This window comes from Callorhinchus milii, unplaced genomic scaffold (genome assembly GCF_018977255.1).
Source record: "Callorhinchus milii isolate IMCB2004 unplaced genomic scaffold, IMCB_Cmil_1.0 Scaffold4, whole genome shotgun sequence".
Lineage (NCBI taxonomy): Eukaryota > Metazoa > Chordata > Chondrichthyes > Chimaeriformes > Callorhinchidae > Callorhinchus > Callorhinchus milii.
The window spans coordinates 41,944,428-41,971,474 of NW_024704745.1; the positions used below are offsets into that span (position 1 = coordinate 41,944,428).

General features: G+C 41.0%; 1 protein-coding gene across 1 annotated transcript in view; it reads left to right on the forward strand.

The window, feature by feature from the left end:
- LOC103186406 (dystrophin-like) overlaps positions 1-27,047 on the forward strand; it is a 775,626-nt gene that overhangs the window by 272,428 nt on the left and 476,151 nt on the right. The window contains 6 exon segments of the mRNA XM_042334068.1: positions 305-475; positions 2,898-2,925; positions 2,928-3,079; positions 3,721-3,855; positions 9,865-10,014; positions 15,331-15,492. Coding sequence (XP_042190002.1) covers positions 305-475; positions 2,898-2,925; positions 2,928-3,079; positions 3,721-3,855; positions 9,865-10,014; positions 15,331-15,492 — 798 coding nt within the window.

The window sequence follows — 27,047 nt, forward strand, 5'->3', positions numbered from 1 at the left end:
TTCCTTCGAGAGTAAATAGCCAATAGACCTGACCTGTTAGTGGGTTGAAGCTCTCAGCTGACAGCCATGTCCTACAATTACTTCAACCCCTTTGTCATAAATGTTTTAAAATTGATTTATAGGCAAAAATCGATGAGGAACAAATGTAACAGTGCCATTGGTATATTAGATGGTGTACCAGATGTGATAGACATTTCATAGTAAAATATAGAAATGTTTTCACTTGTATGATGGAAGGTAAACTCAAAGTGCCCTGTAAAGTTCAGGAGCTTAAAACTCTCTTTCCTTTGATTTGATAAAATAGGCACATACCAAAAAGACTGCATTAAAGGGTGGCCTGGATAAGACCATGAGTCTCAGGAAAGACCTGTCTGAAATGCAGGAATGGATAGCACAAGCTGAGGAAGATTACCTGGAAAGGGATTTTGAGTACAAAACACCAGAAGTGCTCAAGAAGGCTGTGGAAGAACTAAAGGTAAAATCTGGTTAACAAGTCTTGATTTGTTTGGGTTCTCTCGCCTTTATTACTTCCAGACTGAACTTCTCCGATATACTCTTCACCAGCTCCAGCAGCCATAAGCTATAGCTCATCCAAAGTACAGCCGCTCGCATCCTTTACTTTAGCTTTACTTCAAGATCCTCACCCTCACCTACAAATCGCTACATGGCCTCAGACTTCCATACCATTATCCTGTCAGCCCCTCCACTTGGTAATCTGGAGCCTTTACGTTTTTCTCACCCCTTCGCCCCTCGCTATCAATGGCAGAGCTTTCAGTCAGTATGCCTTTAACCTCTGGAACTCCCTCCCTAAATTATTGGCTCTTCCCCTCTTTAGTCTCTAAAAGAAGCAGAGGGGAGGTGAGAAGAAAGTTTTTCATGCAGCGAGTTGTTCGAATCTGGAACGCATTGCCTGAAAGGGTGGTGGAGGCTAATTCGATAACAACTTTTAAAAACGCGGTGGATGGGTATTTGAGAAGGACGGGTTTGCAGGGTTATGGGGAAAGGGCTGGGGAGTGGGATTGACATTAATTGCTCTATTCAAAGAGCCGGCACAAAGTCGATGGGCCGAATGGTCTCTTTTTATGCTGTACGATTCTATGATTCTATGATTTATATGTCTTTAGAAGCAGCCTGCAAACCTAACTTTTCAACTGTATCTGTGGTCTCCTCCCACTTCAACACCCTTTGTTTGATGGCTGGCACCATATCTGTGGAGAGATTGTAAATCGGTGTTGCACCATTATTACTTGTGGAATGATAATATAGATCTCATTGTTGATTTCCATGCCACGTTTCATAACTTTGTGTTTTATTACAATCTTAAAGGCCATATTGTGACTTGAGTCTTTTGGGTCTCAAAAAGGTTGCAATTTAGTAGCTAAAATAAGAATCTCATTACCTTTTAATGAGGCTTCTATCAAACAATTGAAGCATTGAAATGCAATGCTTTATGCAAAGAAAATCTGAGAATGTAATAATATGACAAAGCACTTAACAATAATTCCAGGTTGATATATTTGCCACTTCTGCCTGAATTTCGGAATTTTAGCTTTAACCAAAGACAAGTTAAAATAGAGTATTTCTTTGACATGAATTCAGCCAAGAATATTTTGGTTGGGATTGTGCAGTATTTAGAGCAAACATCATGCACATTTTACCTGAGTCAATTTTCATAACATCCCACCTGTCCATTTGCAGGTTTGCGTTAAGAACTATTGTTTGCCATTGCTTTGAGTAAGCTACCTACTATCAAAACCTTTGATATTGTCCAGTCAACACATCATTGGAAATGCCTCATGATGACTTCTAATTTTTATATAAACAGCAGCAAAGCTAAAATACTCATCAATAACCGAAAAAGGCCAAATAGCACTTGTTTTACTAAGCAGCAGCAACTGATGTTGCTTGGTAACAGCACGATGAATATCTAAAACCTAATTATGTTTCAATGACATGATGGATTTTGGCATTAAAGTGCCAAAGTAGTACAGAGAGCTGTGTGCCTTTTCAAAGTAAAGTTTAATTTGAATAAATGGTGACTGTGCAGTTTGGGCAGTTTACAGGATCACGAGAGGGGTATGAATGAAGAAAACCCACTCTACTAAGTTCCTAATTCGACTATCGTCATCCCTCCAAGCTACCCTAATTCAGCTTCAGACCAATTACTGTGCAAATAAATGCTTCCTGGTGTCTGCCCTCTTGTCCTGCTTCTTGGCTATCAGCTATCTGAAAGTGATGTTCTGTTTGCTTTCACTCTACCATTTAGCATCTTATACATCTTTATGAGGCTCCCTCTAAGATGCCTCTTTTCAAGTCGGAAGAGCCCTGAATTATCTTGTCCTGATGCCTGCTCATGCTTCTAACTCTGGGGATAAGCCTTGTTCCTCTGCACTGCCTCCAGGCCCTGAGAAACCTATTTATGTCATAGTAACCACAGTAACTGTATGCAGTACTCCAGGGTTAAGAAGTTCCTGTCTGACACGATTTGACATTGCTTCTGTTGCACCACCACGGTGGCTTCTGCCTTTCAAAATGTTTAGCCTCAATATTTAGCATGTTGACAGCTAACTCCCAACAGCTTTACATCTGACTGAGTGGAAAAAATTAAGAATCTCGAGGTTAAAAATACATTCAACATCAGGAACATAAAATCAAGTGTCAGGTAATTTAGTTCTTCAAATTGAGAATCACTTCCTGTGATTCATATTATTTCGTGCAGCTCTCTGTCCAAGGTCCTGAAAAATAAATTATATTTATGATGAAGTGTAACTACACGCTATAGGATAACAAATGAAACCAACAAAAGCGAGGTTTTCCCCTTAGTCTGAATTTGCGAGTGTAGAATTGTGAGTGTTCAGTGTTATGTCTCACAGACAGGTGCACCTTATTTTCTACAGAGAGCGAAGGAGGACATTTTGCAAAAGGAGGTAAAGTGAAGCTCCTCAGTGATGGTGTTAACAGCTTCATAGCAAAGGCACCACCTGCAGCCCATGAAGCTCTGAAGTCTGAACTGGACATGCTGACGGGCAATTACCAGCGACTCTGCAGCAGATTGAATGGAAAATACAACACATTTGAGGTCTGTTTGACTACAACATTTTGAGACTTCGTTGAATTTTAAATATGTGCAAAGTACTTGAAAACAGCAGTGCTTCAGTATACCTATCATTTTATATATTGCAGTATCTTTTGAAGTGTTGTAGTACTATATTTAATTTCTAGATTGCAAGTTTTTTTTTGAAGTTATTAACTCTTGGCAATATTTGAAGTGGAAGTACAGGAACTCTGGCTGATTTTCCTTCTTCCTAACCCAGGACATTATATTGTAGTGGCACAACTGCTCCCCTCCACCACAGCCCAGTGTAAATCAGTAAATCCAATAGAGACTGAGATTTGAACCTGCAGCTTTTGGCTCAGTGTTAATGTTTACTTTGATCTTGATGTAATCTTGTTTTGTAGAATTGTGAGTGTCTAAGGTGGTGCCTTTACCTATTAGGCCATTGGAAGAACTAAAGGTCTCTTTTGATGCTTTTGTTGACTCTTTTCTCTCTAAATTCTCTATTGATGTGATTGTTTCAATGTGAATGTATTCATGAACTTATTTTGGATGGTTGCGTGCAGCTGAAGAATATTTTCTGCATCCTGTTTTTAGCTTTTTGTACATTATTTCCTTGTTTTGAATAAGATTTTTATATTGAATATCTTATGTTTGATTTTCAGGAGGTGTGGTCCTGCTGGTGTGAATTGCAATCATATCTGGAAGCAGAGAATAGATGGCTTGATGAACTGGAACATAAACTCGGGGAAACAGAGAATTTACAGGGAGGAGCAGAGGAAATCTCAGAGGCACTAGATGTAAGTGTCGGTGCCAATAGACTTACTGATTTAATTTGATATCAATGCAGTATTCATTAGAAAATGCTTTACAATGAAAGTAACAGGAATATTACCTACATTTGATATAGCACTGTGTTTATCGGCCTTATCATCAGACTGTGCAGGCTTGGGATTTGGGAATTGCTTGCTGCAAATTTCACAATCCAATGTTCATAAAATGGAAGTCACAAGTCAAGCAGTCATAATCAACACTTTTTTTTGGGGGGGGGTCGTTGGGAGAGTGCAGCCGAGTGTCTGGCACATTGCAAAATCCATCGACATGCTTAAAAGTATCCAAAACAAACTGAGAATTCCAGGCATCCCATCTATACATGGAAATCCCAGAGATAGATTGTTAGAATGGAATGGGCATTCTCTCCCTGGAGGGATGCATCCTGCTTACCTAATTCCGGAAAGTATTAGGCGCAGGTTGGCAAGAGCCAAGGCTTGGGGACCCCAAAGTGTGTGTTGGGGTACTGTTGGAGTCTTACCAGTCAAAACCGCATAGCTTGCTATTGATATTGCTGTCTGGCAAGCTTTCCCGCTGCTCATTATTTATAATTAACACAACAAATCCGATTATTACATTTTGCATTTTAGACACTCAGACTATCTGTGTAATGTAGCAAATATTGTGTAGTAAAGATTACCAAATACTGAAGCAGGTCTAGGAACCATAGAAGCCATTCTGAAAAAAAATAGAGATAATGATAGAGAATTATTGGATCAGCTGAATTAAAGTTTAAAAACATTTGTAAAGTTGAAAAGATAAACTAGGAGGAAGGTGGCTTTGAGGGTACTATTGGGTTGCTGAAACTATTGATAGAGTGTGCGACAGCAGTAAAGAGAACGTGTATAGCCGAAGGGACAGAATATAATTCATAGGAAATTATGTCAAACTTGTACAGAACATATGTCTGGCCCCAGCTGAAATACTGTGTTCTATTCTGATCATTCATTCACAGAACTTGCAATGGAACAAGTACATTGAAGGGCAATTACAATTATAGCTAGAATTAGATGTCAGAGTTACGAGAAAAAGCTTCCGAGGTGGGAATTTTCCCACTGGAGAAGGCGATCTTGTTCGGGATCATAAAGGATGCAAATAAAATGTACCCTAACAATGTTCAAAATAGCCATTCAATGTTGAAAGGTGAAGAGACTGTTCAGATTTAATTACTTTACCCAGAGATTGGGAAAATATGGAAAAATAATAATAATAATAATCCTTGCATTTGATATAGCGCTTTTCTCATCGGGAGGACGTCCCAAAGCGCTTCACCGAACACACTGTAAAGTGAATTGACTGTATATTTGTGGGCGAACGCGGCAGCCAATTGCGCACAGCAATGTCCCACAAACAGTCGTAGATTGAAAATGACCAATTTGTTATTGTTTTTTTGTTTTGGAGGGATTATTATTAGGCGTGTGGAGTAAGGAAACTTGCCCAAGGTTTCGCCCTGCCTGGAATTGAACTCAGGCCTCTCGCTTGCAAAGCGAGTGCTCTAACCACTGAGCTACAGGACTCCAAGTAGGAATAGCTTACTTAGGGAAATGGTTGTAGAGACAGATTGTGTCAGCACATTTCAGTGTGACAGCTATTTGGTGAAGATATTGATGGCATGAGAAGTAGAGTATGATGATTAATTTAAAACTGGGCCCGACCAAATGGACCACAATGGCCTTTTCTGCTCCAGGACATTTTTATCCTTCTATACTCATTCATCTTCTGCTGTCCTGTGCTATCTCATGCTCGCTATTACCCAACATCCAATTTCTTTGTGAGAAGCTGAAGGGATTTTACATCTAGAAAGTCCTATTCAGGAATTGGCATTCATAATAGGCTACCCAATATAAGGCAGCTACTAATTTTAGAAAGCAGGAACGCAGCTGTCTACCAAAGGATTCAATTAATGTAACAACTGAATGTAATCCAAATGCTGAGTGCATTATAACCTAAGTTTGGCTGCCTTCAGGCCTGCCTCCTTTATGCTTCACACTTAAAGTTCTCACTCTGAAAGTATCGCAGAGTTGATTCTTGCCTTTCTTGTAATTTAGCATGCGCGATGTAGCAGCAGATTGGACTATATATGAAACTACTTTTAAGGGTTTTACTTTTGTTAAAAGGAATGAGTAAGAACCAACAGCATTGTTCCTGAAGCTTTTCCAGTCTCTTTCCTTTCTGACTGTAGCTGAATGTTCTTAATCATATTGTCTCTTTCTTCACCTGTACATCCCTTCTCTCTCAAGCTCTTCTCTCACTCCTTTTCTCTCACCAGCTCACATCCAAAAGCCTGAATGTTATTCTCTTCTCCTCACATCACTACGAACAAGTACCTAAATTCTAAATAGCTGCGTTATAAGTTCAATGTTATACTCATTTCAGAAAGTCCTACCACATGCTTCCCTCATTTTTGTATTATGTTCATAATTTGGGACGCTGTTAAGAATAACTACACAACAACATAAAAAGTACAGAACTAGTTGTTGTTCTTTGTTTCAGCACTAGTCACTGCGCCACATCATTTTGAACATGCAAGACAACTTTAGGTGTCAGCTGCTTGTTTGAGTGCTTATTTCTGTGAGCATAACGTTTTCATTCTGTATTTGGTCAGAAGAGAAAATCATTGCAGTCGGTAATTTGCTTGTAAATACTTTGGATTGAAAATACATTGGTTGAAACAAGAAGAGAGCTGTGCAATCTAGTTCTATTCCTGTATACTATGCTAATACAACAACAACAAAATTACATTTATAGAGCACCTTTCACGTCGGAAGGACGTCCCAAAGCGCTGAAATAGAATTACAGTTGGCCATTGTGACATATTCGCCTGTACTAATTTGATTGGGTCTTTATGAGACACTTACTACCTTGCATAATGCTCTCATTTTCTACTTTTATAATTTCCATTCACGTACATGATTAGAAATTCTCATGTAAAGTCCAGAAACATTAAAGATGAAACAAAATGGCCTGGAACCTTGATAGTGTGCGCTAAGATGTTGTCACATATTGTTCTGCCAACCTAACATTATTTCCTGGTACAGTGGTAATCTCCCCTTCAATATTATGTTTATAAAGTAGGAACCTAAGTAGCCTAATGGAAGTTAAACATGCTATCTTGTCAGCAAAATCATTCATACTGCAGCCAATAGTCTCAATCAGTATTAACCATTTCAGTACATGATGTGCTTGACATGACCTGTGACTTAATTTGGTTTCAAACTGCATTTCATCATTGCAAAATGACACAATCTATAACATGGCCTTACTTTCCCTGACATAATACATGATCATGCAAAACAGTGCTGATAATGTGCTAACATATTGAGTATGCTTCTGTTTGTTGGCATTCAACAACAACAACAAGATTACATTTGTATAGCGCCTTTCACGTCGGGAGGATGTCCCAAGGCACTGGACAGTGTACAGCATTTCAGACCCGAGCTGGGGTTTGGGGCTGGGGAAGGGAGAGAAGGGGAAGGGGGGTGGCTGATGGCATGGTCGAAGAAGAAGGTCTTGAGGCAGGACTTGAAGGAGGCTAAGGAGGGGATGAGATGGAGTGACTGGGGAATGGAATTCCAGAGGTTGGGGGCAGAGTGGTTGAAGGCTCTCCCACCAATAGTGGGGCGGGTTGGTCGGGGTCGTGGAGCAGGCCAGAGCCAGCTGAGCGGAGGGAGCGGGCGGGTTGGTAGAGGGTTAGGAGGTTGCAGAGGTAGGGTGGGGCGAGGCCATGGAGGGCTTTGTGGGTGAGGACCAGGATCTTGAACTGGATCCTCTGAAGGATAGGGAGCTAATGGAGTCGGGCGAGAATGGGGGAGATGGGGTCACGGAGTTTGGTGCTGGAGAGGACACGGGCTGCAGAGTTCTGGATTATCTGCAGCCTGTGGGTGGAGGAGTTGGGAAGGCTGACAAGCAAGGCGTTTGCATAGTCGAGCCTGGAGGTGATGAAGGCATGAACAAGAGTTTCAGCGGCCTGAGGGGTGAGGTAGTGGGGGAGTCGGGCAATGTTACAGAGCTGAGGGAAGGCAGAGCGGGTCATGGCTTGGATGTGGGGAAAAAAAGACAGTTGAGGGTCGAACAAGACACCTAGGTTCCTGACTGGCTTGGTGAGTTGTAAGGTGCAAGTATGGAGGTTGATGTTCCCAGAGCCTGAGGTGCTGAGGCGCTGGTGTGAGCCAATCAGGAGGGCCTCAGTCTTGTTCACATTCAATTGTAGGAAATTTGCCTTCATCCAGGACTTGATGTCCGACAGGCAGTCTGTCAGGACAGCAGTGGTCCTGGAGTTGAGGATGGAGGCAGCAAGATAGAGTTGGGTGTCATCCACATACATGTAGAAGTTGACCCCATGTCTGCGGATGATGTCACCAAGGGGGAGCATGTAGATATTAAAGAGGAGAGGGCCAAGAACAGAGCCCTGGGGGATGCCAGGTGTGACAGTGCGGGGGCTGGAGGAGAAACCGTTAGAGGCAACGAAGTGGAGACGGTGAGAGAAATAGGAATCGAACCAGGCAAGGGCAGATCTGTGAAGATTGAGTAAAGCAGAGAGGTGATGTATGAGGATGGAGTGGTCGACAGTGTCGAAAGCGGCAGAGAGGACAAGGAGGCAGAGGGAGCCCGGATCACAGATGTTCAGAATGTCATAAGTGACTTTGACCAGGGCTGTTTCTGTGCTGTGGGCAGCGAGGAAGCCGGATTGGAGGGGTTCAAAGAGGGAATGGCGAGAGAGAAAGGAGCGGAGCTGGGACGTGGCAACTCGTTCCAGGACCTTTGATAGGAATGGGAGGTCAGAGGTGGGGCGGTAGCTGGAGAGGAGGGATGGATCCAGGGAAGGTTTTTTCAGGATGGGGTTGATGACGGCTGTTTTTAGGAGGGTGGGAACTGAACCGGTGAACAGGGAGAGGTTGATGACATCGGATAGGAGGGGGGCCAGAAGGTGGAGCTGGGAGACGAGGAGAGAAGTGGGGATGGGATCAAGGGAGCAGTTATTTATGTACTGCTCTGGTATGCTAATATGAGTACATGACAATGCTGTATATTTCTGCGATGACAGCGCTTTATTATTTCACATAACTTATCCACACAGATCATAAACCTTACAGAGTGTTCAAAACCAAACTTGGCAGATGTTAGATAAAGGCACTATTATATTCTCTTGCAATAACACAACGTTACAACTTAAGCCAATTAGTCACCAATTGATGGGTTTTCAATGATTCAGGTGTGGATTCCACCCACATGCCTTTCGATTTTGATCAGGCAGATTTGAATGAATCGGGAAATTAGCTGTTTTTGTTCTCCTTTGTATGTGCGACAGTCTGACTCAGTTGGTTGCACTCTTCTCTGAATTTGAAGGCTGTGGGTTCAAGCACCTTTCGGAAGTTTGAACTCATATTGTCTAGGCTGGCATTCTAATGCATGTCTCGGAGCGCACTGCATTGTTGAAAGTGCTGTCCTTCGGATGAGGCATTAAAATGAGGTCCCATCTGCCTGTTCAGGTGGACATTAAAGACTATTCCAAAAAATTTCTCCCAGTGTCCTGGCCAACAATCCCCCAGATAAAATTAATCATTTACTTAACGAGTGTTTGTTGGACATTACGGTGTGCAAATTGACTGCCACATTTTCCTACAAATACACAGTTACTAAACTTTACAGTATATCCTGTGAAGACGATCTTCAGACATGAGGCACTTTATCAAGTGCAAGGATTTGTTTAAATACAGTTCCACTTTTGTGAGCCTGCCATACACTTGAAATGTTTTTTTTTCCTCCCAAATCAATTTATTTACTAGTTTATCACATCCTGAAAGATGTTACCTCCATTTGTAAACAAATTAAATTGTTATCGAAGATTGATGTTATCTTAATCCATCAATGAGTTACGAACCTGTTCTTATGGTTTATTCAATGCAGAAGCTAAGCATATCAGTATAAGTTTAAGATTTAATTTTGTACTTAGTTGCAATGGTCTTTGTTTATTTCAGTCCCTAGAGAATGTAATGCGTCACCCAGAGGAAAATCGAAATCAAATCCGTGAGTTAGCACAGACACTGACTGATGGCGAGATCTTGGATGAGCTGATCAATGAAAAGCTGGAGATGTTTAACACTCGTTGGGAGGAGCTCTTACAACAGGTAAGAGTAGTGGTCCATTTCATGTTCAAGTCACCGTATTTATGTACACATTCTTAAGAATATCTTATAGAAGATTAGGAATTGGGAAGTGTGCTAAATACATGTTGCTCATCAGGTTTCACAATTGAACTGGTTAACTTGACCAGGGCTAGTTATGTTGGCCTGAGAATCTTTAACAGGTGTATATCAGTAGTGTATGTGTCCTAACCAAATTCAAAGAATGTAAACATATATAATGCAGTAAAACCAGACAACATACACCCAAGGATCCTCAAGGAAATGCATCCAAGAAATAGACGGGGCTCTTGTTAATATGTTAGGAGCTTTGTAAATACTAGAGCTGTACCGGAAAATAATAAATGCCCCAATTAATAATTTTACTTTATTCCAAAAAGCAGTCGAACATCAGCTTGGAAATTCAAGTGCAGTTAGCTGAGCATCTGTAGTGGAACTATCTACTTGAGTACATGAAACAAGATAATATCAATATTCAGTATTATCTAACCCTGCAGGCAATGTAAACTGTAGGCAATGTGTATTTAGAAGCAATAGGTCATGCTTCCTAAATCTATTGCAGTTGGTGGAGAATTAAGTGAGATAGTGTGTAATGGCCACATTTGGCCCAATTATTCTCATCCTTTCGGAATACCAACCCTGCAATCTTCATAGTACTTCAACTGTTTCGTAAATGAGATCAGCATACTGACCTCAACCACTCTTCCTGGTAACCCTTTCCAGCTGTTAATTAACTTCTGAGTAAAGAAATACTTCATCATAAGAAAGTGCTGTCCTGAAACAGCCCTTTACAACCCTAAACCTGTGCCATTAATTGTCCAAACTCTTAAACTGTCTTCAATAGCCTAAGTGACGGCAAAATGCTCATCCCATCTAATGTAAGGTGGATTGCAATGTAAGTTTGGAGGTTCTCAAAGTCAATGTCTTTATTTGCAGACCTTTTAGTAAGGCTGTATTGAGTTGGCATTGGTTTTATTTGTTCACTGTTTCAGTATTTAATGAATTATGATTTGCCGATTCAACCCCAGTTGATAATTTGAATTACAAATATACTGCTCAGTAGTAAACCCATATATCTTCTTCAACATTTCAGTCAGACCTTTCTTGTGAATTGCTTTATAATGCTCAACTTTATCCATGGCAACTTGGATTGATGATTTATGTAGATTAATTACTGATGCACTTTAACAAAAACTTGTATAAATAATCAGTGACTTCCCTGATCCTCTTGTATTGGTCTGATGTGTAGTTTGTAACCCTCCATTTATCTTTGCATTGCCTCCAGTAGTTGTGCATTCAACTACTGCACTTATTTGAATAACAAACATTTTCTCAAGAGAATGTTTGGTTGTAAAATGCCTATTTTAAAGGAAAATAATTTGTTCTTGTCTTTGTCAATTTACACTATTGGAAGATGAATACAAAGCCAAAGAAAATCTTAATTTTTCAACCTGGCTCAGTGGTAACACTCTCAACTCTGAGTCAGAAGGTTGGGTGTTCAAGCCCCATGTTAGGACTTGGAATCACATAGTCGAAGTTGACACTCCAATACAGTGCTGGGGATGTGCTGTATTGTTGGAGGTGCCATTCTTTGGATGAGATGTTAAAGATCCCAGTCTAAAAAGTCTGCGGTTCAGGAGAATGTTGAAGATCTCATGGCACTATTTGAAAAGAGAAGGGAGTTTCTCCCGGTATCTTGGCCAACAATCCCGCAGTAAAATTGGTTACTCACTTCATGGCTATTTGTGGGACATTGCTATGCTCAACTGATTGCCATGTTTCACCCCCAAAATTCTTGATCACTGCACTTTACAGTAGATCCTGTGAAGAGTCTCAGTGATGTGATAAGGCGCTATATCAAATACAAAGATTATTATTATTTATTATTCCCTTTAACTGTACATTTTGGTGGAGTCCTGTAGCGCAGTGGTTAGCGCACTCACCTCGCAAGCAAGAGCCCCGGCAGGGCAAAATGTTGAGCAAGTTTCCTTACTCCACACGCCTCTGTTTACCTAACAGTAAGTAGGAACCCTGTTGTTAGTTGATAATAACCCCTCAAAAAGAAACAATAATAATTTGGTCACTCAGTCCACGACTGTTTGTTTGACACTACTGTGTGCAACTTTCTGTTGTGTTTCACTCACAAATATACAGTCAATTCACTTTATAGTATATTCTTTGAAATATCTAGAAGACATGAAAAGCTATATCAAATGCAAGGATTATTATTATTATCTGTACTGTTTCCAATGAAGTCAATGCTGGGAATTGGAATACTTTGATCTGCATGCGGTGCAAGTGCAAAAAAAGTTGTTCATGGCAGAAATACAACAAGTGAATCTTGATCTTAAATACATGTGTTTAACACTACTGCACAGGAATTCTGCTTCCCATGTGATAATCGGACTTTGATCATGTTGCAGCATGTGTCTCTTAGATCGACACATGCCCATCCCAATACCAATAAGCACGGCTGTTGTAATTTCCAGAAATGAATAATAATAATAATCCTTGCATTTGATATAGTGCTTTTCACGTCTTCGAGACGTCTCAAAGCACTTCACAGAAGATACTGTAAAGTGAATTGACTTTATATTTGTGGGCGAAACATGGCAGCCAATTGTGCACAGCAGTGTCCCACAAACAGTCGTGGATTGAATTGACCAAATTATTATTGTTTTTTTTCTTGAGTGATTATTATCCGCCGTGTGGAGTAAGGAAATGTGCCCAAGGTTTGCCCTGCCGAGAATTGAACCCAGGTCTCTTGCTTGCAAGTACTCTAACCACTGAGCTACAGGACCATGTTCAATACCATGTTAGAAACCATGGACAGAAATTCATTAAATACCATTGCCTGAAATTCTGACTGGTTACCTACAAAACCATTTAGGTTTCAAATTTAGGATCGGACAGAATTGTGGAAAATTCTTAAATTCATTCTGAATTTGGAAGCTGTTTTTCTGTACTTCTTAGAAAGAACTTGCTTCAAATTAAAAATGAATTTTAAGAGCTTTCTATCTGATCTGTATTCTGTATGATCTAAAATTTTAGGACAATATGGTCTTGTAGGCTAAGATTAATTAGAAGTAACTCTTGCTTTCTCCTCAGAATTTTCCCAACTAATTTCATGTAGAAACCTTAAATCTGGCATAGAAAGGAAGAACTATAATCCCATTAATCTGGGCAGGATTTTTTAATATGGGACTAGCTAGATGGACTTCAGGGTCATTTGTGGTTCTGGACATTCCTGTGTTTCTGTGATATATATTTAGATTTTGACAATTATAAGACAAATGATCTAATCCTCTCTGCCTTTCACACGTTAATAATTCCGATGTGATTTGTTCATTCTTCACCCATGATATTAATCATAAAACTATTAATTTATATTTAGAACATATAAATATCAAGCCAGGGATTTTAAAAAGATAGAAATTTCCACCGTATTTATTTTGATTAAATGCCAACTAAATTGAATGCCAGATCCATATATTGCTGGAAAGGTGCTAATTTAAAAATTATATTAAAAAAAACTGAAAGACACTAAACATGTTGGTATGGTGCAGCAGTAACACTAATGTTGTAAGGGAAAACTGCCAAAGGCTGTTTTACAGGTTACAAAACTAAATTATTATATATTCCCCTTATGAGCTGAATCAAATTACTTCAGCAATTCTACATTTTAATGCACAATACAGTGATCTGAATACACTACATAATTAGAATACTGAATATACTACATAATCAGAATCAGTTCCAGAATTATTGGCTGCTACATTTTCCCTGTGTGTTCAGCAGTGAATTGACTTAATTTGCTTCAGTGACCAGGTTGGAGTGTGTACAGTACCGATGGATCCACAAACAATTCTAGAAGTTATTACTGAAATTGCATAAATGTGGTGCATCAGAATGAGAAATATCAGTCTTAAAAAAGATGATTGCTAATTCATCTTTCAGCTTGTTTTTACTGACTTCAAGCTGACTGTATTTTTGTTAAGTGGGATGTTTGACTTAGTCGCTCTGCTTCAGTGCTGTAAAGCAAAATAGTTGTTGGTGTTTTTCCATTGGCCATTATGACTGTCTTTATTCCAAATTAGAGGCAGTCTAGCCTCAGGCAATTTTTACATTAGATGTTTATGTGATAACACTAAAAATTCCACTCTGGTGAAATCAAGTGGACAGAATGATTTACCTAAAAGCATCCCGGAACTCAATATGGCCCTTACTACTAAATACAAGATCTATAGTATTAGAGAAGCAGCAAGAGTTGACCAATTGTTACATTGATTTCTCTTTTTACAATGTTCAGTATTAGGGAACAATCAATAGAAAATACTACTGTGTGAGGTTTCAATTGTGATTTGTGTTAGATCTCTTAGAAAAAGTATCTTCCTTGTGAAAAATCAAATTGGGTCTTTTTCTCTTAATCGTGAAACCTCAGATAACGCAGGATTGTCTGTGCATTCAATGCAGCACTTAACTTTGGCGTCAGTTGAATTCAAGATAAAATTCTTAGCATCTTCCTCTTTAATTCTTTGTAGATTCTATTATATAATAAAGCTCTTACATCGCAAGCCACGTGGAGAAATAAAGTAAGACAAGTAACTGAGGGCATTGAAAATATTTTACAGTACTGAATCATTGAATTCAAAGGCCATTTAGGGGAAAGGGGAATTATTACATGCAAGAAATCATCCAGTGCATATGAACCAATAATCCTGCAACAAACACAATCATTTTACTTGAATAAATTGAGAATCTTCATCCCTTAAGCCCTTTTGGTAGAAAACCTAATTGACAACACTGGAATTGCTATTCTTTCTGCCTATCGTGTAAACCCTTAAAATAGCCAAACAAAATCTCTTTAACCTTTTTTGTTTTCATCCCACCAAACCATCGTCAGTTTCAGAATCTGTGTAGTTCCCTGAGACTGATCAGCTTTTACTAACTGTGACCTTGTCATTTTGGGGCTCTTCTGATCCGACAAACTAGATAAGAGTAGGAGACCTCAGATCAGCAGTTTACAGCAACAGCACTATGATATGTGTGGATTAGTGATTATCTGTACTTAGGGAAATTTTCAATATTGTTGTGTGTGCCAGTCCTATCTGCATAGCTCTGTGGAATTTCTCATTCATCTACAAATGGAGATGAACCACAAGCAGCTAAGAAATGTCTTTTATCAAAAGGTCTTTAAAAGTGCTGCTTATTATTCTTCTCCACAAGATCTTCGAGCTTTGCTAATGCAAGATATAAAGCCAAGAAATGCTAATGACTTTTTTTTCCCCCTGAACCTTTTAGGCTGGAAGAAGACAGCAAGTCCTTGTGCAGAGTATTCAGTCGGCTCAGGAGACTGACAAAACCTTGCGTTTAATCCAAGAATCTCTCGTGTTGATTGACAAACAGCTGACGTCATACATTGCTGACAGAATTGATGCAGCCCAGGTCCCTCAGGAAGCTCAGGTATGCCATAAATCTACTTCAAAACAATCTGTACAAAAGAACATTTGTTGCAATGTTTACGAGCTGAGGAACTTTGTTCCTATTGTTAATGTAAAACTTAACAGCTATATTACTTTATAGATTGATTGTGTACAAGAATTTGGTGAAGTAGACAATCTTCATTGGTTCAACTTTCACTTCACTGACAACATCCAAATTCACATCTCTACCTCTACGCTTGATTCCAGTTTCACTGATGTTCTGACCACCCTTCTGTCAGACATCAAGTCTCAAATGAGTCTCATCCTTTTTCAGCTAAACATAGGCTAGATGGAAGCCTTTCTCCTTCGTTCCCGCCAACATCTCCTTGCTTCTAGGTCTGACTTTACAAACCTCCCAAGCCTTGCTTTCAAACTCATTGAGCCAGTATGCAACTTTGATGTTCAATTCGATTCCCAGCTCTCTCTCCTCCCTCACATCTGGTTCCTGACTAACATTGCTTTTTTGAATCTTTGCCATATCATCTGACTCTGTCACTATCTCACAACTAACATTGCTTGAAGCCTCATTCATGGCTTAGTCACCTCCCCATCTCAATCTTCCTCTAGCTCCAGCTCATACAAAAATCACCTACCCATATCCCTGGCCTTACAAATTTTTTGATGTCTATCACACCTATACTATCCAGGCTCCACTGGTTCCTTGTCTCCCAACTGATTAAGTTCAAGATCCTCACCCTCACCTACCCATCCCTTCAAACCTTTATTCCACCAAACTTCTTTGATCATCAACATGGTTCTTCTGCTCATCCCCTCCATTCAGCAAACTCATGCCTGCTGCGTGCATCCTTTGCCTTCTTCTCCCCCACCCCCAACATTGGCAGCTGTTACCTCCCCCCTCCACCTCCCCCCCTCCACACACACACAAACACCACATGGAGTTCCCTCCCTCAACCCTTGGCCTTGCTCTTTCTCTGCCTGTCTCCAAAACCTGCTTCTTTGACTGTGACTGGGTTGTGAAGGAACACATATTAGATGAGGTCCAAACTGTCTTAGGTCAATTTTGGTAACTTTCCTTTCGCAACTTACTGTATACAGTGGAAGCCTGTAATAATGCACTTTGTTATAACATGGATTCCCTTATAGCACAATCCTGCTGTGAACTTCAACATTTCAACACACTGAAACAGGGCGAAATTCTGGGTCATCCGGTCATTTTCTGTTGTCTTTCTATGCATGTGTAGTGAATGCAGAAGTGTTGACCAGCAATCATGCCCTGTTACAACCCAGGTTGCAATTTTATAGTATAAACTACTGTGTTATAAAGAGGCTCTTCTTTATATTGTGTTTTTAATTGAACAAGGGATCTTTCAATCATGCTTGTATATCTATTCATCTGCTGCAGTAAATAGCAGTGTTATGTTCAAGATGCATGTTGTTTTCTTCGCTGTAGTCTGTGCAGTTTGTTCAAACCACAAGGGCATTTTTCATGATGAATATATATCTGTGCACTTTCAGCATTTTCCCGGCCCTTGAAATTATCCAAAGAATCGTGGGTATAACCTGATCCAGAATACAGATGAATTTGAAATTACATATTGACAGAGTATGAAGATCTGCTATTTTTATAGATGGTTGGCTCTGGCACAGCACATATTTGGCACTGGTAACTAAGGGATATAATGTTTCTGTGGCTATATATAGCTCCATCTCTTTCCCTCTTGACCCTGCTCTTGTTTCTCACTATGCCAGCAGATATGAGAGCTTTGTTAGCTGCTTGTCTTAAAGCTCTCATCTGTGGTCATTAAAATGTATGTGTGAATTAAATAGCTAATATGTTGATCATGAAATGAGAGTCTGGTTGTATGGTTCACCATTCCTGATGTCAATGGGGCTGCTGCTGTAGGTGAGGGAATTGGCAACCGGGAGTAAATGATGGTAAGAACCAGGGATGTTGTGCAGCTTCAAGTAGCTGAGTACAGAAAGGCATTATCATACTGTTGGGGGCTGGGCACTGACTGCCCTTTCAGCTGGGATATCGTGCATTGTGTTGGTGGACTAGGAGAGGAAATGGCAGAAATGAGCAAGGAAGACACATTAAACTCAATTGTTGAGAGATTTATTGTCAAGTTTAATAATGCAATGCTCGTAAGCAATGCGCACATTCTATTTCCTGCAGCAACTTCATGTTCTGTCTGAGAACTGCCTCGAACAATTACATCCATGTTTGTGCATTTTCACATATTAATAGTTTAGTTCTCCAGCATTCTTTATTGGTGCTACTCTGTGATTCTGAGATAGGAAGCAAGGAGCTGAAGATTAAGGATGTTTCTTTTCTCGTTTCCCCCTCCTATTGTACATCTTGTTCCCTTGCTTGCCCCCAAATAACTGAGCTGTGCTTTCATAAACTGTGAAACAAGTTTGAATGGCAGTCTCGACTGAGATTAGAAATCAGAGCTTCTGGAGGAGCACGTAGATCTACGCTGCGATTTACCAAACCAACTCTTTTGACTTCTCATAGCAGCATCAATCAGTGTTCTGGCCTCTACCATCCTTCTGCATTGTCTTTAAGATCTGGGTAGCCCCCTTATGTTGTGAAAGTCAGATCTCAAGTATTTATTACTTGAGATAAGCTTGACCAGAGCACTGTATATAAGATAAACATGACTTCTGGCAATAAAGATTAGGAGTAGGAGTAGGCCATTCAGCCCCTCGAGTCTGCCCCGCCATTCAATAAGATCATGGCTGATCTATTCTAACTCCACCTACACGCCTTATCCCCATATCCCTTAATCCCTTTATCCACAAGAAATCTATCAATCTCAGTCTTGAATATGTTCAAGGACTGAGCATCTACAGCCCTTTGGGGTAGGGAATTCCATAAATTCGTTACCCTCTGAGTGAAGAAGTTTTTCCTCAACTCAGTGCGAAAGGGCTTACCCCTAATTTTAAGACTGTGATCCCTGGTTATAGTTTCTCCAACCAGGGGAAAAAGTTTTCCACTATCTATTCTGTCATGCCCCTTAATAATCTTATAAGTTTCTATAAGATCATCTCTCATTCTTCTATATTCTAGAGAATATAAGCCTAAATTGCTCAACCTATCCTCATAACTCATCCCCCTCATCCCAGGTACCAACCTAGTGAATCTATGTTGTATCCCCTCCAAGGCGAGTACATCCTTTCTTAAATAAGGAGACCAAAACTGCACACAGTACTCTAAGTGCAGTCTCACCAGGGCCCTATACAGTTGCAGCAAGACTTCGCTACTCTTATATTCTAACCCTTTTGTAACAAATGCCAATATACCGTTAGCCTTTTTAATTGCTTGCTGTACCTGCAAACTAACTTTTTGTGACTGGTGTACAAGGACACCCAAGTCCCACTGAACGCTAACACTATCTAGTCTCTCCCCTTCTAAAAAATAATCTGCTTACTGTTTTTGCCACCAGTTTATGGTTTTCAGCCTCTTAAAACTATCCAGATCTTGCTAATGTCTTAGCACCAGAACTCAATGTGAACACTGCTCTGGTCTTACCTGAAGTGACTATGTACAGTTGTGCCCATCATATACAGTCTTGGCATTGAAAGTGGTGCAATGAAGAACAACTGAATGGTTATTTGGGACGAGACACCTGAGTTATGTGAAAAGGACAAGAGGCTGGGAATATTCAAACTGATTATGATAAGTTTCAGAGAAGATTTTAGTGAATGGTTTTTGACTCTAAATGTCATAGATAAACTGGATTCTAATATAATTAAGTTTAAATACGATCAGAAATTCACAAAGTTTGGATGAAGAAGGAAGGCCCTTCGGTCCATCTGATCTCATCCTTCCAGAATGCCCACCATCTTCCCATTCCAGGATCAAGCTTTTTTTTAATTGGTTCCAGTGGTTTGGCCTCAACTATCCTTTCTGGTAAACCCAGGGAGCACAGAGAGAGGGAACTAAACAAACGGGATGGATTTAATTAGTTTACAAAGAGTAGTGCATGTGTACAATGGACTACCACTGAAAACAGATGATGTCAAAATGGAACCAGGTAGCTTTTTGGCAAAAAAATCGATTGTGTAATAGAGCAGTACATTACTTTATTTTGTTTATCCCAGGCAGATGGACCTCAATATTTTTTTTTCTGTCCTGTCTATTCTTGTATACCAATAATTAATCAGAGGTAAGTTGTGTAATTTTAGTAGTAAAAGAAACCCTCAAAATTTAAGTTAGCAACTCCACATTCCATGATCTTAGAACCATTTACGTTGGATTTTGCTGAGCCCTAATTATTTGAATAAATATAAAGCTGGACCATCATAAAGCTCTATTCAACTTTGATTTTCAAGCAGTTTTCAGAGGTGAGCAGATATTGTGCAATTTTTTTTTTTTTTTTCTCTTATCACATGTGATAAAGTGGCATCTTTACGCCACTTTTTGCAATTTCCTGGAAATGCCTGCTTAATACAATCACCTGTGGTGTTCAATGTCTTCTGTCAGTTGTTGCTTTGTATTTTTACAGCAACTATACACTTTAGAATGTGCTTCACACACCACCTTGTGGCTTCGTGAAGTAAACATTGGGAAATAGCCGTGCTACAATTGAGTTACACGTCCATTTTTACTGTGGAAAATGTTGTGTTTAGTCAAGAAGTAGAAAGTGAGATTGGTGTTCGAATGGAGTTCAAGAGGCTCAGTGTAAGATGTAAGACTCCTCCTACTCTTCACAAACCATAGTCTCTGCCCTTGTCTAGGTTGTGGAAAATAAATTAGAAAGCACCCTTTTGATTATTATTCAGTGACCTCTCCTGGAAAGTGGGCATGTGTGGATATCAGAGTGGGATAGATTGTCCCCATGGGTCATGTATTGAGAGTAGCTGCTTGGGCAAAATATTGGATGTGACTACCACCCAGGGAACTCTGGTTTGATATGAGTTGGCACCCTCTCAAGAGCAGGAAATCTACTCCTAAAGGGCAGAGATTGCAACCTGGGTTACCACATTGGTCTTTCATTTCTGGATCCTTGAATTGATTAAAGTTTATAATCAATATCCCCAAGTAAGCACCAAGTCGAGAAACAGTACAAAAGGGAATAAAGAAAGAGAATGGAATTGGTATGAGAATAGATAGCCCCATTTGATGAGTTAGCACTAGCAATGGCCTGATGGGCCAAATAACCTCCATCAATATTGTATTGTACATAAAGCACATGACTGAAGCAGAATAGAAGCAGCTTTATTTTGTATGCAGGATATCATTTATATAGGCAAAGAACAAGTGGAGTCCTGAGGCTCAGTGGTTAGAGCACTCGCTTTGCAAGCGAGAGACCTGAGTTCAATTCCAGGCAGGGCGAAACCTTGGGCAAGTTTCCTTACTCCACACGCCTAATAATAATCCCTCCAAAACCAAAAAACAATAATAAATTGGTCATTTTCAATCTATGACTGTTTGTGGGACATTGCTGTGCGCAATTGGCTGCTGCGTTCGCCCACAAATATACAGTCAATTCACTTTACAGTGTGTTCTGTGAAGCGCTTTGGGACGTCCTCCCGACGTGAAAAGCGCTATATCAAATGCAAGGATTATTATTATTATAACAAGAGGAAGGGGTAATCCCAGCATTAGAAGTCTTACTGATGAGCACTTTCAAATATAAATTAAAACACAATAAACTGAATGTTCACATTATCTGAACAATGTTAGTTTAGCAATTAAAAGAGCCATCCAAACCTGGGAGCAGACACCAGGATGTTTCCTTTAATCACAGGTTAATTAATGACTGGATTGGGTTACCAGGAGGATGGCTGAGGTCAATCAAGACTCTGGAATCATTTAAGCCACAGCATGATGTTGTATTGGAAAGACGATAGTGCAGGTATTGTGGACAAATGAGATCAAATAAGAACAGCCTTCTTCATCTGATCCATTCTTGTAATTGTGTGAAAGATCTTGTGTTCGATCCTGGACCTTGGTCAAGTAGATTGATTTCAGTTGGAATGCTACAATACTAGGGATGCTACAATTGCTGTCGCCACTCTGGGTTAAGGATTCTTGTTCCTTGTTCAGGTTTAGGAAGGTGGATGTTAGTTCAGAGCAGGGTTGAGCTTGACTGTCATATCCCCTGCAGTTGAATGCTTTCCCACATTTGTGTCAAGGCTCGCACATAAAAAGTGGCCACGTGGACAAGATAGCAGAGAACCAGCCCCTGGATCCATGTCCCAGTGGAAGGAAAAACAAATCAATTCCATTCTGGAGATGAGGATCTCATCTCAGATCTTATTGTGGTCAGTAAATTCTGGACTGTTTGCATTTCTGAGAAAGCATCATAACTCACTGTTGCCTGAGGCAGTAATAAATCACGAGTATTTGACACTTGTGAAAGAACACTGGTTACTCATTGTCACTGGTGAATAGTCTCCTTATCCATCTCCTTAACACCTTTTGTGATGAATTATGTGAGCTCTTTGCCAAACAGCTATATAATAAGTCTTACTGTGTGGAAGACTCCTCACCTTGCCTCTTAATAGTTATTCCATCGTGCAGCAGAGGCAAAGATGTTTCTTTTATCCTCTTTTCCAAATGACCATAGTAAGAAAAGATAATAAACAAAGATACGCAAGTGACCCTCACTCTTATCATAGTTGACAACAGTCCTAGTGCCACCTATGTTCACTCTAACTGAAAACCTTTTCCTCTCAAACAACAACAACAACAAGATTCCATTTATAAAGCGCCTTTCACGTCAGGAGGACGTCCCAAGGCGCTGCACAGTTGGGTCATGACCCGAGCAGGGGGGAAATGGTCAGGGTGAGGGAAGGGAGGGAGCAAGGAGGGGGGAAATGGTCAGGGTGAGGGGAGGGAAGGGAGGGAGCGAGGAGGGGAAGAGAGTCGAGAGGGGAGCTGAAGGCTCGGTCAAAGAGAAAGGTTTTGAGACCGGCCTTGAAGGAGGAAAGGGAGGAAGCAAGGCGAAGGCACTGGGGGATGGAGTTCCAGAGCCTGGGGGCTGAGAGGCTGAAGGCCCGACCACCGATGGTAGGGCGGTTGGGGCGGGGGACGTGGAGCAGACCAGAGCCAGAGGAACGGAGGGTACGGGCAGGTAGGTAGGGGGATAGTAGGTCGGAGAGGTAGGAGGGAGCAAGGCCGTGAATGGCCTTGTAGGTGAGGATGAGGATCTTGAAATCAATCCTCTGGGGGATGGGGAGCCAGTGGAGGCGAGCGAGGGTGGGAGTGATGTGGTCCCGAAGCCTGGTGCGGGACAGTACACGAGCTGCAGAGTTCTGAATGACCTGCAGCTTGTGGAGGGAGGTGGCGGGAAGGCCGGCGAGGAGAGAGTTCCCATAGTCCAGCCTTGAGGTGACAAAGGCGTGGACCAGGGTTTCAGCAGCGTGAGGGGTGAGGTAGTGCCGTAGTCTGGCGATGTTCCGGAGGTGATGGAAGGCGGTGCCAGTTGTGGTGCGGATGTGAGGGAGAAAGGACAGCTCAGGGTCGAACAAAACGCCGAGGTTCCTGACTGGCTTTGAGAGGTGGAGAGTGCAGCCTTGGATGCTGATGGTGTCAGCGCCTGAGGTGCGGAGGCGCTGACGTGAGCCAATCAGGAGGGCCTCGGTTTTTCGCACGTTGAGCTGAAGAAAGTTGTCTCTCGTCCAGGACTCGATGTCGGACAGGCAGCTGTCAGGACATCGGTGGTCGTGGAGTTGAGAGTAGAGGAGGAAAGGTAGAGTTGGGTGTCATCCGCATACATGTGGAAGTTAACTCCATGTCTGCGGATGATGTCACCAAGGGGGAGCATATAGAGGGTGAAGAGGAGGGGACCGAGGACAGAGCCCTGAGGGACACCACATGAGACAGTGCGGGGGGTGGAGGAGAAGCCATTCGTCGAGACGAAGTGAAGACGGTGAGAAAGGTACGACCTAAACCATTCAAGGACAGTGCCTTGAAGGTTGAGGTGGGAGGACAAGCGGTGGAGTAGGATAGCGTGGTCGACCGTATCGAATGCTGCCGATAGGTCGAGGAGGACGAGGAGACAGAGGGAGCCCTGGTCACAGATGGTCAGGATATCATTGGTGACCTTGACCAGGGCAGTTTCTGTGCTATGGGCAGCACGGAAACCTGACTGAAGGGGTTCAAAAAGAGAATGGGTGGAAAGGAAAGAGCGCAGTTGGGAGGCGACAACTCTTTCCAAGACCTTGGAGAGAAAGGGGAGGTTGGAGATGGGCCGGTAGCTTGATAGCTGCGACGCATCAAGGGAGGGTTTTTTCAGGGTGGGCGTGATGATGGCAGTTTTTAATGGAATGGGGACAGAGCCAGAGGAGAGGGACAGGTTGATGATGTCAAGAGACCCAAGATCTAAACATCAGGCAATGTAACCAGGTGTGATGCCTTGCTGATCTTGTTCAGGGAATAACAGGGATTAATATACCTATCAGGCCAGTCATCTTCAATCCCTGGTTTATGCTGTCTGCCAATCTAAAGAAAGGTGGCATTTAAGAGTATTATAATTGATTTTGGGACCCAAGTTTGGATAATGAGTACAAAATACAAAGTATTCTTCAATAGTTTTTTCATCTCCAGACCCAATTTTTTTGTTCATTAAATTTCCTGCTTTTCTTTGTTGATCTACTGGGGATTGGTTTCACAGAATCCTCTCACTAACTATCTTCGCGTCACTTCTGAGCCCGAACCTGTTTGTACCCAAAAATCAGAAGGCTACTGATAGCAATAGGGATGGAAACTAGAGTGATTTTCCTTCTCAATCTGGGGCATGTATTTGGATAAAAATCAAGATTGGTTTTGGATCCAATTTGGGGTGGGTGACGAGCTTCTATATTATGGGGCAAAACAGACGTAGTTGGGAACACACAGCAGGTCAGGCAGCCTCCATGGAGAAAGGAAAGTGAGTCAACGTTTCAGATCCATGATCCTTCGTCACAACCAGGGCATGTTGGGAGGGAGAGGCTTCTAAGGGCTAACAGAGAGGGGGTGGCAGGGCAAGGAAGACAAAGGAGAAAATGGGGTAGAGGACAGGGTTAAAGAAGTGATAATGATGCAAAACAAAGGAGGATTGCAACAAAGCAGGGGAATAGAGGTGTTAGTAATGTAAAACAAAGGTGGGGGTGGGGGGGGCGGGGAAATTGCAACAAACCAGGCAGATCAGGGAGAGAAAAGCTTTGTCTGGGACCCAGATGATGCGGTACCTTTTCGTGGATCTGAAACATTGACTCACTTTCCTTTCTCCATAGATGCTGCCTGACCTGCTGAGTGTTCCCAGCGACTTCTGTTTTTGTTTCAGATTTCCAGCATTTGCAGGATTTTGCATTTTGTTTCTTTCTATACTATAGTGGCTGGGGGAAGGGAGGGAAACAGAAGGAAATGGAGTCTCTTTGGAGATGAGCTGGCTCCAAGTCTCTGGGCTCCCCAAGCATTGCCTCTTACCAACCTGTGTTGAATACTTTCCAGGATTAGGTAAGCAGGGTACGAGTTTGAGTGCAGATTCCAGACAAAGGGAAATTTCCACACGCAAATTACATTTCCATTCATTCATAAGTGACATTAAGCAAGGCGATGGAATTTCACGGTTGACAAAAAATAAGTGACAGGTTTCTATGGTCCCAGTAAAAGGATAAACATTCAAATGCAGTCCTGTGTGAGTTCATTATGTTAGAAATTAACAGACACAAGGAAGTTGATGAATGACAAACAAAAAAATATTCCTGCATATATGCCATGCATAGGCATGTTATTTGTTAGATAGTTATCAAAGTGGACTCAGCGGAATACTGAGAGTTCATGTAATGGTCTGTTGATGTTAATAGGATTAGCAATCTGTATAATTAAAACTCATGTCTAACAAGTATCCATGGCAACTTGTTGGTTTATTAAACTCTGGATCATGAATAAAAGGATTCTATAATTTATTCTGAGTAAATCTGGAAATTCCTGCCACCCTTTGCCCCCCTACCCGAAATAGTGCATTCTGTGTAACTGTGAAATATTTGATTACTGCTGATCTTAAACTAACTAATAATTTGCTTTTATGAAATCTAGGGACCGTGCAGTGGTGTTAATTTGCTTTTTTAATGTCAGCGCTGTTGACATTATAAAGATTTTTAATTGGAATTGCAACACACATCACCAGCTACAGGTTGTACACTTGGGACTGGAAAGCCATTGTAGTCTTCATTCATTTTTTTGAAGCTCAGAAAAATAATTCCTGATTACACTGAAGCAGAAAATTTGTATTTTGTTTCACCTGACACTGAAAGCGTCTTTTGGATGCACCGTGGTAAATTGAGTCTGAATTGACTTTGTCTCTGATTAGCAAACTAAGGGAGCATAATACGTACATCAGTATTGTGCTCTCGTTTTACGAAATAGATTTTGCATGCAGCCCTTAACCAACTCTTCTGTTTTTAATTTTTTGAAGATACAATAGGGTAATTTACCTGAAGATAAAGTGAATTGCAGTCCTGGATGTGTTGTGTACAGAATCCCACTTCCAAATCTAAAGGATGGCATGAGGTGGTTTATCAGGGCTCATAAACCAACATATGAGAACAAATGTGGAATCCTGTAGCTCAGTGGTTAGAGCACTCGCTTTGCAAGTGAGAGACCTGAGTTCAATTCCAGGCAGGGCGAAACCTTGGGCAAGTTTCCTTACTCCACACGCCTAATAATAATCCCTCCAAAACCCAAAACAATAATAAATTGGTCATTTTCAATCTACGACTGTTTGTGGGACATTGCTGTGTGCAATTGGCTGCCGCGTTCGCCCACAAATATACAGTCAATTCACTTTACAGTGTGTTCTGTGAAGCGCTTTGGGACGTCCTCCTGACGTGAAAAGCGCTATATCAAATGCAAGGATTATTATTATTATAAATAACGATAATCAATAGCAACTGGTTCATTTAGAGTAGCAATAAACAACTTGCAGTTAAATAGCGCCTAGGAGTGCTTAACAGTGGCGGAACTTGTCACTGAGCCAGATAGAGGGTGGAGATGATTGTAGGCACAGTTGAAGAGGAATTGCAGAGCTGTTGAGAAATAAGTGGATTAAATGATTAAAATCTTGAAATGTGCTAATCAAATTACTAACTGTTTTTATTTTCGTGCTAATTTTTTGGATGGGGGGAAAAAAAGATCTAGATTGGTTTAAACAAAATTGATAATGTGGACAAAATGCAAAATACTGCAAATGCTGAAATCTGAAACAAAAACAGAAGTCACTGGGAACACTCTGCAGGTCAGGCAGCAGCTATGGAAAAAGGAAACTGAGTCAACGTTTTCGGGTCCATGATGCTCTGTTCTGACGAAGGGTCATGCACCTGAAACGTTGACTCACTTTCCTTTCTCCAAAGATGCTGCCTGACCTGCTGAGTGTTCCCAGTGACTTATTTTTTTGTTGTTGACAATATGGATCCTGTTGTTAATTTAAAACCTTCATTTTAAATAGCCTAATTGTGTATATTCCAGTCTTTACTTATTTCTAACGATTGGGAGCAATCAGGGTCACAATATGGAAATCCAGGAGGATGGCATTTAAAATCTTGGATTTGGTTTCAGATTAAACAAATGATTGTGCTAAA